The sequence below is a fragment of the Ostrinia nubilalis genome, chromosome 5 (genome assembly GCF_963855985.1).
Source record: "Ostrinia nubilalis chromosome 5, ilOstNubi1.1, whole genome shotgun sequence".
Classification (NCBI taxonomy): Eukaryota; Metazoa; Arthropoda; class Insecta; order Lepidoptera; family Crambidae; genus Ostrinia; species Ostrinia nubilalis.
The window spans coordinates 9,395,696-9,409,122 of NC_087092.1; the positions used below are offsets into that span (position 1 = coordinate 9,395,696).

The 13,427-nt window shown below is 34.7% G+C and overlaps 2 protein-coding genes across 2 annotated transcripts; one reads left to right on the plus strand and one right to left on the minus strand.

The window, feature by feature from the left end:
- Window positions 1-534: 534 nt before the first annotated feature.
- On the minus strand, window positions 535-3,288 carry LOC135071849 (mpv17-like protein). Its single transcript, XM_063965684.1, has 4 exons — window positions 3,006-3,288; window positions 2,452-2,585; window positions 2,082-2,213; window positions 535-1,978 (listed from the first exon to the last, which is right to left on the minus strand). The coding sequence occupies exons 1-4, from the start codon at window positions 3,130-3,132 to the stop codon at window positions 1,784-1,786; spliced, it is 588 nt and encodes a 195-aa protein (XP_063821754.1). The 5' UTR covers window positions 3,133-3,288; the 3' UTR covers window positions 535-1,783.
- Window positions 3,289-3,553: 265 nt separating this feature from the next.
- On the plus strand, window positions 3,554-10,962 carry LOC135071851 (tectonin beta-propeller repeat-containing protein). The gene is made up of 6 exons (XM_063965685.1): window positions 3,554-6,564; window positions 6,663-6,859; window positions 6,949-7,158; window positions 7,267-7,353; window positions 8,393-8,714; window positions 8,953-10,962. The coding sequence occupies exons 1-6, from the start codon at window positions 3,756-3,758 to the stop codon at window positions 9,132-9,134; spliced, it is 3,807 nt and encodes a 1,268-aa protein (XP_063821755.1). The 5' UTR covers window positions 3,554-3,755; the 3' UTR covers window positions 9,135-10,962.
- The last annotated feature ends 2,465 nt before the right edge of the window (window positions 10,963-13,427 follow it).

Consider the following 13,427-nt stretch of genomic DNA (forward strand, 5'->3'; position numbering starts at 1 on the left):
TATTTTCCGATCTTTGCATTTTCCATTTCAAAATCGTTCATCTATACTTTCCTGCTTTACGACTGGGTAGGTTGTTCTGATTTTTGCCACGCTAGGCTAGACAAGACTTGTCCCACTGCTGTACTGTGGGACTCCCACTCAACAACTCCCACACATATTATAGGAGGGCGCTCAGTAGTTTTTGTGAGAAAGAATAACAAACATCCATCCTCACAAACTTTCAGATTTGCCATATTAGTCCTACTATTATTATAAATGCGAAAGTTTGGATGTCTGGATGTTTGTTACTCTTTCACGCGGAAACTACTGAACGGATTTTGATGAAACTTTACAGTATTATTGTTTATAACCCAGAATAACATATAGGCTATAATTTATGTCGATCTGCAAAAGCTAGTAAAGTAATAAAGTAAAATTTAATTTCGACAATGGTGGGAAAAGAACCCATGACCATTGTTGTCTGCCAGCTGCTCTAACCACTGGATCACCTGCTAATTTGGCTAAGTAACTGGATAAAATTAACACATCGTAAAATGTCTGTTAACATTTTATTTAATTCAAAAGATACTTTCACAACATGTTTGTAATAAAAGCTCATTATTTTGGGGTAGATTCAGATATTCAAAGCCACAGCAATCATTTAACGCCTTTTTACTAAGCTTGATAACAACAGATATTACAGGCTCATCACAATAAGGATATTTTGTGTAACTGATAAAAGTGTAAGCTGCAAAATCAACCCCAATTTTGATATGATACAGTTTCGACATACATACATACAAAAATTTATGTACATTTGTATAAATTCGGATACTTTCTGCATTGTAAACTACCTGTTTCCACGACTTTATCATACATTTAATCACCTCCCTAGAAAAGTTAAAAAACGGAGAGAAGTAAACATAAAAAAAACGCCGGATCAAAGTGATTTCGGCATTACAGCCGTCACGTTTGTAACATGTCTAGAGGTGCCCCTGTTAATTCGCTTCGTGAAGCGAAACTATTGAGTTACTTTGTCTAGACCATAGAGGAAAGTAATACTGGTCTAGACCCTGTGGTCTTTAAATAATAACAATAATACATTTCTATCAATATAGACTACACATATTAATTATAAGATCTAAATTATTTGAGACTGCATCCAAAAGAAGGATGATGTATTGTTGTAAAATAAGAAATTATTAATACTTTCAGGACCATCACATGTTTTATAGACCCTAAAGCATGTTTAAAAAAGGAGATTCAAAATCTAGTCCCATTTTCAAATTATAAAATAAAATAATTGAATAAGCAAGTGCAGAAATAGTCATTGTTGATATCAATATCAATCAATATTAAAATAATAAATATAATAAATTACAACTGTAATACTTCTAATACTGAGATAATAATTTTCTTAATATTTGTACTAGCAAACAATTCATTCAATAACCGTTTACATTTATTAAACAGGTAAAAGAATTGCTTTTATTTAAAAAATATAATAATAATATTCTTCTAACTGCTCAAAGCAAAAAAATATAGCATCAAATCTCTGCTCTGCAGAATGTCTTACTTATAAATAATTTATGTATCACATGGCTTGTTTCTAAATAAATAATTGCACAAAAATCACTAAAAAGAAGAATTTTCTAGTCTTAATATTAAATTAAATTGCACTAATGACAAAAGCACTAAGTAGTGAAGATGTGGACATAATTAAACCGTAAATATGTATTTTTTATTATACATAACAACAGATCTAATTATGAACATCACAATGCTGTGCTTTTTATAATCACCTTTATACTTTCATCTTCAAAAGTTGCACTGGGCTCTGCCCTTTTTTTGCAGCTACATTTTCCTTATCAAGGTGTTTCATATATGCTAAGAAACTTGTCCAAATAAGACTACACATACTGATGAAAGGAACCCTATTACGTGGGGGAATGAGGCAAAAATTAATCATAGCAACCGCTGGCCACACAGAAGCACCAATCTGAAATCATATGAATTACAGTCAGTCATTTTAAGAATTAGAATCTGTTTTGTTAAGCAAACTAAAATCATAACATTTGTTTTAAAAAGAAACTATTACTCACTTTATATGTGGGCCAAAACTTAGCATTAACTTCAGCAACAGCTTCACAGAAGGGTTTCATTTCAAGCATACTCATACCAAAGTAAAAGCTGCACATTGCAAATGGAGTATATGTTAATGTTTCTACAAATGTCTGAAAAAGATAAAGTAAAATAACTAGTTATACATTTTCTTTATACATTTCATAGACTCCTACATAATATAAAATTATAAAATACCACTTAATTATAGACTGCTGTAATCATAGTTTTTATGTTGTTTTGTTTATTGTGTTGAAAAATGGATATCAATGTTTAGTTACACTATTAACACATACCTAAACATTTTTTAAACAAATACAAAACTAATTTCCCAATAAAAAATATTTTTACCTTAATTATACCAGCCTTTATAGAGTTCCCTGGCCACATAATATTGGCTATAGTCAACCAACTGTATAAAGTAGGAGCAACATAGCAAGATCCATAAAGACCATATCTGGCACTTCTCCACCAATCATAGTTGTCTGAAATAGATTATGATAGAACCATTGACTAGAATTAAGTAAAAATAGACTAAAAAGTTATAACTATGCAATGTGAAAGTTAAATCATGTAAGAATGCAATCAACTATTCAGTTTAAAATAATAGCTCCAGCATAAAAGCCATAAAAATCAGTAGGGAACACTTGAAAATAATGAGCTACATATTAATGTCTGATGCTCGATGCCAGACAGTGTAATGCATCATCTCTGTTATATGGTGAGTCAAGGGCTTGACAATCTGATTTGTCATTTCTGCTAACTACTAATAACTGAGCGATTTTAACTACAAGCACAAAAATAAATAAGTTATTTCTAATGTATGCATTGGACTGTCGTCAGTCCATTTCCTGAAGCTATCCATATAGTATGAATACTTATTGTAAAAGGCACTACCTACTTACCAAAAGATTTCCCTTCAAATGTCTGTTGGATAAGGCTAGAAGCTGGCCAAATTACGCTGTACGATGCCATCCCACGAAGCAGTGGGTACTTTTTAAACACAGTCTTCAATTTACTAAACACTCCCATTTTTAATTGGTTAAATTACTTTTTTGTAGTGCAATGAGTAACGGCACTTATGTAAGATTCTCATAGTAATTGTGTAGGAATGGAAATTACGAACGACCTTTAGTTTCATCAGGAAATAGGTAAACTTTTGATCAAATGCCAAAAAGAAAAAAGTCAAACACGTGCAAGTGACATTATGTTTTTTAAATTTTAAAGAAATTGTACTCACAAGAATATTGAAACTCAAGCAAAGGAATGCCTAAAAAAAACGTTTCACAAGACTCATCTAATTTTACGGTGTGCAACGGAACGTATCAGTGTCATTTTGCTTTATTACATTTAAATCAACGAAAAAACACCCTTATTGGAATGCACATAAGGACTATAGTTTCTTATTGACTTGAATGTCAAAATTGAAGTCCGAATTTTGACTTTTGGTTTTTTGAAGTTTTGCGAAATGTCGAAATGAATGGCTTGATTCCAGTCTTTTTACTTTATTTATTACACGTTTTAATCCAAATAAATAATAACAACAACGCTTCCTTGTAAAACATCTTCTATCTATGGCTGTATAAGTTTGGTGTGGAGAAAGATTTACATTCATAATTTAAGTGGCAGCAAGTGATGATCAGCTAATATCAATAATGTCCAGTAGTAGCTCTCTACTATTTTCTATCAACAATGAAGGTAAAGTATATGCATTATCTACCAGCGGCTCATGTTGGCGTGAGTTCATGTACCTGGGATTGGAATTTAAAACTTTATCAGCTGTACCACATTATTTGTGGGCTGTGGGAGGGGACCGACAGATCTATCTACATGTCCATGGACTAGAAATTCCTATACGAGTCAAAGAAGAGTCCTATGAAAATGAGAGATGGCTACCACTTGAAGGTTTTAGTGGTCGCCTCTTGCCCACTGATAGGTATCACTTTTCATCACAAGATGGCACAAAGGACAGGTCTATAGATCGTATTCGATTGCCATCAATGGCTTGGCAATGGGAGGGCGATTGGCAGCTAGAGCTTACTTTAGATGGGCAACCTTTAGACCATGATGGTTGGAGTTATGCTGTTGATTTTCCTGCTCATTTTAGTCCTATAAAACAATGGAAGTCTTGTGTGAGAAGAAGGAAATGGATAAGATACAGGAAATTCAGTGCAATGAATTCTTGGTGTGCAATTGCTCCACTTCACAAAGATCCAACTCAAGAGCCTTTCATTGATGTAAGTATAGGTGGAAATGAAATACCTTATGCTTCTCCTGGAACTCTATCTGTTTGGGCCATTACTGCACATGGTAGAGTTATGTACAGAGCTGGGGTCAGTACTACTTCACCAGAAGGTTTGAAATGGATAAATATAAGCATTCCACCTAACTGTGATATAAAACAAATATCAGTTGGCTCTACAGGATTAGTATGGGCTTTACTCTGGACTGGCAGAGCCATTGTTAGAAAAGGAGTAACCAAAGACTGCCCCACTGGTGATGGTTGGCTTGAAGTCAAATCTCCTAGTGAAACCAAACTTTCAGTGATCTCTGTGGGATATAATGCTGTCTGGGCTGTAGGTACTGATACCAGAGTGTGGTTCAGAAAAGGAATAGATGGCAATCTAGCTGGTTCTTCTGAATCAGCTGCAATGGGAAGTGGGTGGCTGGAAATAACTGGCCATATGACACACATTTCTGTTGGCAGAAATGATCAAGTTTTTGCCATTGGAGACACAGACAAATGTGTTTACTGGCGCAGTGGAATAACACAATCAGAGTTGACTGGCAAAAGATGGAGAATGGTTCAAGCTAACATGCAACTGAGTCGAACATCAAGTTCAGCAAGTGTTGTCTCCTCTGCTTCCAATGCCAAACACCATAGCCTGACCACATTGAGTGAAGCTACACCAGAACTTAAGTCTAACATTCATTTGCACAATTCTTGGGAAGAATCACATTCTGCACCTATTGAACACACATTACCTGTGAAACCCAAGGAAAGAAGAGCAAAAGGAACTGCTAATGTAGAAAACATTGATCTAACAGGAAAAAGTTATGAGACAACATTAAAAAATCCTCGTGCTTGGAGCCCTGTGCGTAGTGTTGGTTCTGTTGTCGGCATGGAAGCTCAGCCAGACAGTGACAGCAGTGTGTTTGATGTGGACTCTGGGATGTACTTTGATGAAGAAGTCAGTCAGACAGCATGGGGCACATGTGACACTACATGGGCTTTTGTTGAAGCTGGAGCTTGTTCTGTTGACACTGTTCAGATACCTCATTGGTTTACTGACAATCAAAATGCACACAACTCTGATCTTAGCACTAAATGGCGTCTCGATATATTAGAAAACTTGAAAAACAGAAACCAAACGCAGGATGTAGACTTGTCAAGTTATGGCATTGCTATTGAAGAAAAAGGATGGACTCGCAGTTGTGAGGCTAGATTAGTTAATACCAGTAACACTGGTGAAGATTGTATTTTATCACTTTATTGGCATGCTTTAGAAAACACGGGAACATTGTCAGTCTTCCAACCTGATGGCACTATAAAATTCATATTAAATTTGGGTGAGGTAACAAGTGTCTTTACCTCATCAGAACCTGGATGTCCTAGAATTACTATGTTAGTCCCAAGACAACTTAAGGATGGAATCAAAGTACAGTTTATATCTGAAATGGAACAGGAAGAATGGTTTTCTGTTTTAGTTGATATAACATCACAAATCAATGGGCTTTCTGGGAAACCTTCACCCACTTCTATCTGGACAATTACAAATTCAGGTGATATTTTAAACTGGGATCCAATGTCAGCACAATTAAACACAGAATCCAATGGCAGATACAAAAAGGAATATCAAGTATTTGGTAAAGACATTTTGTCTGGTTTTTCAACAAATTTAAATAACAGCTTTTTGAGCGGGAGTACCCTTAAAATCACAGGATGTCTTTCTGATGATATAAAGAGATTTCATGTTAATCTACAAGGTCCAGAAATAAAAAAGCAGAGGCACAGGATAGAAGTTGAAGTAACAGACATTCCTTTTCATTTTAATGTGAGATTTGATGAGAGCATTGTTGTCTGTAATTCAAAAATAGGTGGCAGTTGGGAAACTGAGGAACGACACCCATTGCCGTTAGCCCCAGGTCAAGAATTTTCTGTGAAGATAGTCAGTGAATCAAAAGGTTTTAAAATAGTTGTAAATGATAAAAGTTTCTGCTTTTTTGAGCACAGATTGAATCCCGAAAGTATAACTTCAGTATTAATTCATGGATCCTTGAAATTATACACCATGGAATACTGCACCACTAGTGTTATTATAGATCCTGAAGAAATGATCTGGCGAGTTATGGGAGGATATCTCCGTAAAATAGAAAATTGTCAGAATGGTGTTATATGGGGGATAAGTCATGATCACAGAGCTTGGGTTTATACAGGAGGCTGGGGTGGAGGTGTTCTAAAAGGTGAGAATTTTATTACCAACTGGGGATTATTCATAATCCAAATTATATGATTCAGTAGGTATCTAGTCATATTTGATTTTGACATGCCTGTTTTTCAGCTATTGGCTCTAATGAGGGCATCAATCCTATGACTGACACACAAACATATTGCGTTTATGAAAACCAAAGATGGAATCCACTCTCAGGGTACACGTCGACGGGTCTTCCCACGGATCGCTACATGTGGAGTGACATAACAGGGAAGCACAAGAGGACACGAGAACACACCAAACTACTAAGTCGTCATTGGCATTGGGTACGTAAACCATCATTTCTTTACATCGCGCTTATGGTATGACATTGATATTTATAAGAAAATAACAATAACTATATTGGTTTTTCTAGATATCAGAGTGGATGATCGATTATAATACACCTGGCGGCGTAGACAACGATGGATGGCAATACGCTACTGATTTTCCAGCGCCATATCATGGGAAAAAAATATTTACAGATTGTGTTCGCCGACGCCGTTGGTATAGAAAAGCTCAGGTTATTACAGAGGGGCCCTGGATACGGGCTGGCAGCACAGCTTTGCTAGATATATCGTTATGGGTAAGAAATTTTCTTAATTTTATAGCTCCTAGTCTCTATCGAATTATTATAATAGTCATGTTTCATTCACTTTGTTTGATTCATGGATAAATGGACTGTTTGTTACAGAACAACGACGAAGAAGTAACTGTGTGGGCTATTACACTTGGAGGTGAAGCTATCTATCGGACCGGAGTTTCGGCTACAACACCTGCGGTATGTTTTAAAATTTCAAATGTATCTTTTTGAGAAAATGCGAAAATTATTTACAATGCCTAGAGAGTGTTTATAATGACCAGACGATGTGTTATTCAAATGCAATAATGAGCCCTCATTACTTGCGCTACGTGTCTCCAGTTGGCGCTAGTGTCGAGGAGCCATAAAACCATACGCGCCAATGGCGTCAACAGCTGAGCGCAAATATTTTTTCTAAAATGATTTTTTGAATCCCTATCATTTATATTCCTAACTAAATTGATTTTATTTGTTGTGTCACAGATAAGACCAACAAGATGATGTCATTAAATGAATTTTGCTGAATTTTGCTTTTTTGACACAACCATTCAAGTGAGATATTTTATAATTTACTGTTGATACGACACGCCCATTTTGCCCTTCCGACATTACAGGAACTCAGTGTTGCCAGAAGGTTACTTTTGTAACCTTTTAGGTTACTTTTGAACTGCCTTGGTTACTTTTAGGTTACACTAATGAAAAGGTTACTTTTTGGTGATTTTTCAGAAATTGTAGAATTAACTTTTACAGGTTATTCAGTAAAAAATATTAATAGTGACAATTTAAAAATTATGTCATAAACTGCATTTAAACATGAATTTGATTTATTATTTGATAACAATGAGTTTTAGCGAATGTTTTTCGATAGTGAAACGCCAATGCATGAAACGTTTTATACGACCGGTCACTTTTCGGTCTTCATGGAATGGTCAAAATTTCGAATTTAGGTAAACGATTGATGATCAATTGTATTCATTTTCCATCCATGAACAACCTTACATTTACACAATCGCTCCATTGAAAAAGGTTACATTTTTTTATATTTCTGGTAATTTCTGACAAGACCCGACTGGCAACACTGCAGGAACTAAAGGTATATTCTCATTGCCACCTTACGTGCGCAAACGTGATTTATGCGTGTGCGCAACGGCCCTATGTTTCGTACAAACAGCGCGTTCACAAAATGATGGAGGAATAAAATTGGGAACCAACTGTTTTATAAAATGTCGTTTTGTTACAGGGTCTACATTGGGAGCATGTTAATAGTCCCCAGTCATTTATCGCTATAAGCACATGCAACTACATAATTTGGGCAATAGGACGCAAAGGAGAGTTGTACTTCAGGGATGGAGCATCGAAAGAGAACATATCAGGAACGAGTTGGAAATTAATAGAAGCACCAAAGAGCAACACTCCTTTCAACCAAAAATCTAATGTCGGTGCCAAATGTGTCTCTTTAAGTAAATACACAGCGTGGGTATTACTTTCAAATGGGGTAATCACAGTGCGGACAGACATTAGCAACAAAAAACCTGATGGAAAGCAGTGGAAATATTTAACAGGTAAAATAAATGTTTTGTTATGTCGACCAATAATCCGTCTAATAAAGGTCGGACCGCATTAACGCGGCGCTCTGTGCGGCACCGCATTGCGCGTCAAAATATTCTCTCGTAAGTAACTGTGCTGCGACGCGCAGCGACGTTCTTTCTTTCTGCCAACTCTTTAGTTACAAAAAGCTTGACGAATTAGGCTTATCTTAATTCTTTCACACTAACAACGTATATTGTGTTTGTATTTTAGATAGCGAGATGACATTCAAAGACGTATCGAGCATTGAACTTGAGGTGTGGGCGGTGAGTACGGACGGAGCGCTGTACCGGAGGCTCGGGGTCACGGCCGAGAATCCAGCGGGCAGCGTGTGGCAGCGCGTCCACTCGGGACCCACGGTTCACGTTTCAGCTAGAGGAAGCTCCTTACAATAGTATTATTAACGCGTAATTCGTATTTACATTATGCGCCAAAGAACCTTCATAGGATTTATTGAAGCGCTTGCTCCAACCCAAGGTTAGGTAAAGCAATGTACCCCAACTTTATTTATGATTCCAAAAAACGATCTCACGGTCCAAAACTATTGGGCTGTATAGATGTTGGGTTTACAGACTGACATTATTTTTATAATGGCTTACAGGAAAGCTGTGCTTCAATCAACAAATTGCCCAGTTACAGTATATTAAAATTTTGTTTTACATCAATTTTATTTATGTTTCAAAGACTGAGTACGTTACTAGAATTAATTATTTATTATTTAACGTGCATGCAGTCTTGTAATGCTTACTTTGTTTAAGAGTCTAATGTGTGCTGTGTGCGCTGTCTTAAACAAAAAGAGGCGAGGACGCTTTTTGCCTATGCCTACCATTTCTCAGTTATGTGAGCCTCATGCGACTTATGATATTGTTTTTGATAAGTATGTAATGTATTCGATATTGTAGATTGTAATATATTTATTTTATACTATTTCTAGAGAAAGTCGAATATTTTAAACCTTATGAGCACACATTCCAAATAATAACTATCGATTTTTAGGATAACATCGTTTTAACTTGTTATCATGATTGTGATCATTTCGCTCAATGTCATTGTATAAATAGACGAAAACTATGGTTAAAAGCCAAGTTCAATAAATTCTCAAAACACTATTGAAATTCAGGTAAATTTTAATTTCTCTATCCTCCACATTTGGTCAAAATGTTCATGGTAGGGTACAAAAATTACCATGACAGATTTCGTTGTTTTCTTTATTAGATTATGTATAGACTCTTCAGTATTACTGATACATTACTGATTTGATTACATTATATTTTTACTTGCAAATACTAAATTTTATTCATTCCTGTTATTTAATAACAAAAAAGGTTAGCAAAATTCGCCAGATCTCAGTTACATTCCTTTTTCATTTTACAATTGAAAATACAAATTGCCCAATTCAATTTTGGCTGAGTTTCAAGAGTGTTTGTTAAACATTTCAAGCGTAGGCGTGCAAAAACCAAATTAACTTATTACTGTAGTTGGAAAAGTGGAAACCTTGTTGTGTTCGTTGTATGTACATACGAAATCAAATCAGTAATATTAAAAATAAATTGATAGCTCACTCTTACGCCTCGTACACAGTAATAAGATATGCACGACTCAATGACCGGAAGATTGCACGCGCATGTCATGTATTCATTCATACCTACATGTTAAGTGATAAATAAAATTATATCAACTCGATTTTTATTTAGACTGTTACACTGGTATTATTTATTTTGATAAAGTTTTACATTGTTATTTAGATTATTATTCGATTTCATATTATCATTTGCTCATTTAAAGTGTACCAAAACAATAAGAAAAGCTATTATTAATACTGTATTATTTTGAAATAAATTAAGTTGGTATATTATTTGTGATAAAATTGAGAAAGGATTACTTATTATTATTTTCTAGTCATTGATTGATTGATAGCAGTTAGGCCTGGTTTCCCCAAGGCGGAGCGGAGCTGAAAAGTATTTTGAATAACAAACAGATTTCATTCATTTTATTGGAGAATGAAACCACCTTGGTGGAAAACGGGCCTCATGGTCCTTTTTTCTGTTTTAGAATTTATAAAGTATTTATACACCTTATTTAATATGATTATTTGTCTATATGTATATCAAAATTGTTTGTTTCCCTAATATATAAATAAATAAAAATTTATTAGAACTGTTCAAAACTACTCAACAAAGTTATCGCTTAAGCTTGAAATATAAATTAATTCATTATTCTAAATATTTGCTTTTTATTTTTAAGATTTTAAGACCTGTTTGTCAATAAGTTAGCGTTAGTTTAGTCAGTTCACCGATAGTTTAATCAGAATCGGGCAGTTAATCAGAATGGGCACGTATGGAAGTGCGCACATTGCACCGATTGATTCTTCATACAAATTAGAATCGGGCCCTAGGCTAAATCGATTCTCAGTGGGGACACTACTTTGTTGGGTGTTTGGGATTGTGCATAATTAGCCTGGCTAGCTAGTTACCCACCACATTACTCAAGTCTGTCGATATAACAATGTTATGAGCATTGTTTGTGTTACGATGTGTTATAATCATGGACTATTATCATATCGCACACCTAGATCTAAACTGAGACAACTCAAAAATTGCCAATTTTGACTTATGCTTGTATTCAAATACTCGGTTATCATACGCATCTTTCCAACATAACAGGTTTAATAAAGCCTTGATCCATTTGCCGCTAGATGGCGATAACTTACTTTTGTTGAATCAACGCTTGTCAACCCCTTCCACCTAAACAAGCGTTTTGTCAGTTGACCTTCGCTAGTATCAGAGAGTGCACGTATTAAAATAAACGAAAACGCGGATATTTAGATTTGTTACAGTTAAGCAGAAAATATATAATGAGTTAATTTGAGTAGTAACAGTATTGATGAATTGTTCTGCAATAGTCAACCAGATCATTTTGACTTGTTCCAGTTTTGTTTGATAAAGTAACTTATATTTTGTTACTATTTTGAGTTGAGTTTGTTTTGATGAATCAACTTGTGAATTTATAGTTGGCGTAGTTTTGTTGGAACAAATTTCAATTCAATGTTTTTCTATACAGAACGCGTAGTTTTGCATGTTTCACCTAAAATCAGGTACAGTATGATAATCCCTGTTTCTAAATAAAGTTAGTTTTATTCAAACTGTTCAACTGTTGTGTTTGAGAAGAGTGTTTTGAGTTAACTTACTATTGTTGGATAAGTAAAAATTGCAATGGATATTTTTTTTATTTTCCGAAAAAAATATGCTAGGTCGTTTTCTTTTAAATATTTTGAGAGAACAGTGTAAAAATAGTTAAAATGGCAATGTACAGATGACGGCACTTCAGGTTAAACACTGTAGTAACTAATGTAGTTGTAATACAAGTGTATAGTCTGATATGCTGTTGTCTGCACAAGAGATAAAACCTTCTTTATAATGTAGAAATAAAAAATAATGTAGAAAAAAGGTCTATAATAAGTAAATAAAAAATAAATAAACATATCAATCAGCAGATGCTAAGAAAAAGTGGCTGAAGAAACTCAAACACCTATCATGTTCACCATGTCATGAAATCTTCATTTATATCTCTTATGCTGATCCAAATCGTGTTAAAAAAGAACTGTTTTCTCAAACAATTCCTAAATTGATGATTATGGATAACGAAACATTCAATGAAAACACTTTAATAGTGCAGGAAGAGGACTCAGCCACATCTTGAAATTTTGAAATACAGAGGACTAAAGAACGTGGAAGAGATGACATTTGAAAAGTTTTATGACACTAAAATCTTGCAAAAAATGTGGGCAACTAATTTGGTTGTAGACGAAAATCGGAATCAAGTTAAATGGCACGATATAAAAATTTTAAGAGTGGAAAAGGAGGACTCAAATCTCAAAATGTCCAAACAAAACTGATTCAAGTCTAAATGTACTTTATTATTTATACAAAGTCATTCCTCTAAAATGTAACAACTAAAAAAACTGCGATTAAAGGTAAAAAGGATAGATTTTTTGACCCAGTTTATACACAGGGTCATTTCACACCCTATCAATAATCCAAAATAAAACTGAGTTTCATAACTTCCCTAACAAAAAATGTAGTAATACGTTTTTTTCGCCTCCTGAAAAATGCCCTTTTTTGAGTTGTCTCAGTTTAGATCTAGGTGTGCGATATGTGTACAAGGTGTCCCGCCCTCCGCGAGCGACTATCGCAACTAAAAAGTTTCAGTAGTTCGGTTGGACTAACAACCGAACTGCTAATACAGGAGTGCACCTGCGCGCACTTCTGTTTCGAAGTTTTAGCGGAGGCCCTAAATTGTGCCGTTTCGATTTTGTATTTCTGTGAGCTAATCTCCGCGAAATCGGGTCTATACACCAGAGAACAATAATAAAAAGGCCAATATCAATGATGCAAGTACATCACCCATTTATTTAACACTTTTACAAATAGTTACGTTAATCCCATATTACAACTAGTGATGCAATGAATTTCCTTTCAGTTACATTATTATTTTAATGCTGATGTAATAACTTAATAACATAAGCATACAACAAATCTTATTTCACAGAGCTAATTACATTTGTAGATTGCTTTTCAAAACTTTTCTTCATAAAGATGTAATTAACTAATAACACATTGACAGTCACATAAATTAGCTAAAGTTGTTTATTTATTTTAGAATTAGGGTAAACCACCCAATTATTGGCA

Excerpts from the sequence above, each read along its gene's own strand:
- LOC135071851 (XM_063965685.1), top strand. The coding sequence starts at position 3,756 with ATGTCCAGTAGTAGCTCTCTACTATTTTCTATCAACAATGAAGGTAAA. Across the intron at positions 6,860-6,948 it reads TAAGTCGTCATTGGCATTGG|ATATCAGAGTGGATGATCGA; the intron begins GTACGTAAACCA and ends TGGTTTTTCTAG. Across the intron at positions 7,159-7,266 it reads TGCTAGATATATCGTTATGG|AACAACGACGAAGAAGTAAC; the intron begins GTAAGAAATTTT and ends TGTTTGTTACAG.
- LOC135071849 (XM_063965684.1), bottom strand. The coding sequence starts at position 3,132 with ATGGGAGTGTTTAGTAAATTGAAGACTGTGTTTAAAAAGTACCCACTG. Across the intron at positions 2,586-3,005 it reads ATTTGAAGGGAAATCTTTTG|ACAACTATGATTGGTGGAGA; the intron begins GTAAGTAGGTAG and ends AATCTATTTCAG. Across the intron at positions 1,979-2,081 it reads AGTTTTGGCCCACATATAAA|ATTGGTGCTTCTGTGTGGCC; the intron begins GTGAGTAATAGT and ends ATATGATTTCAG.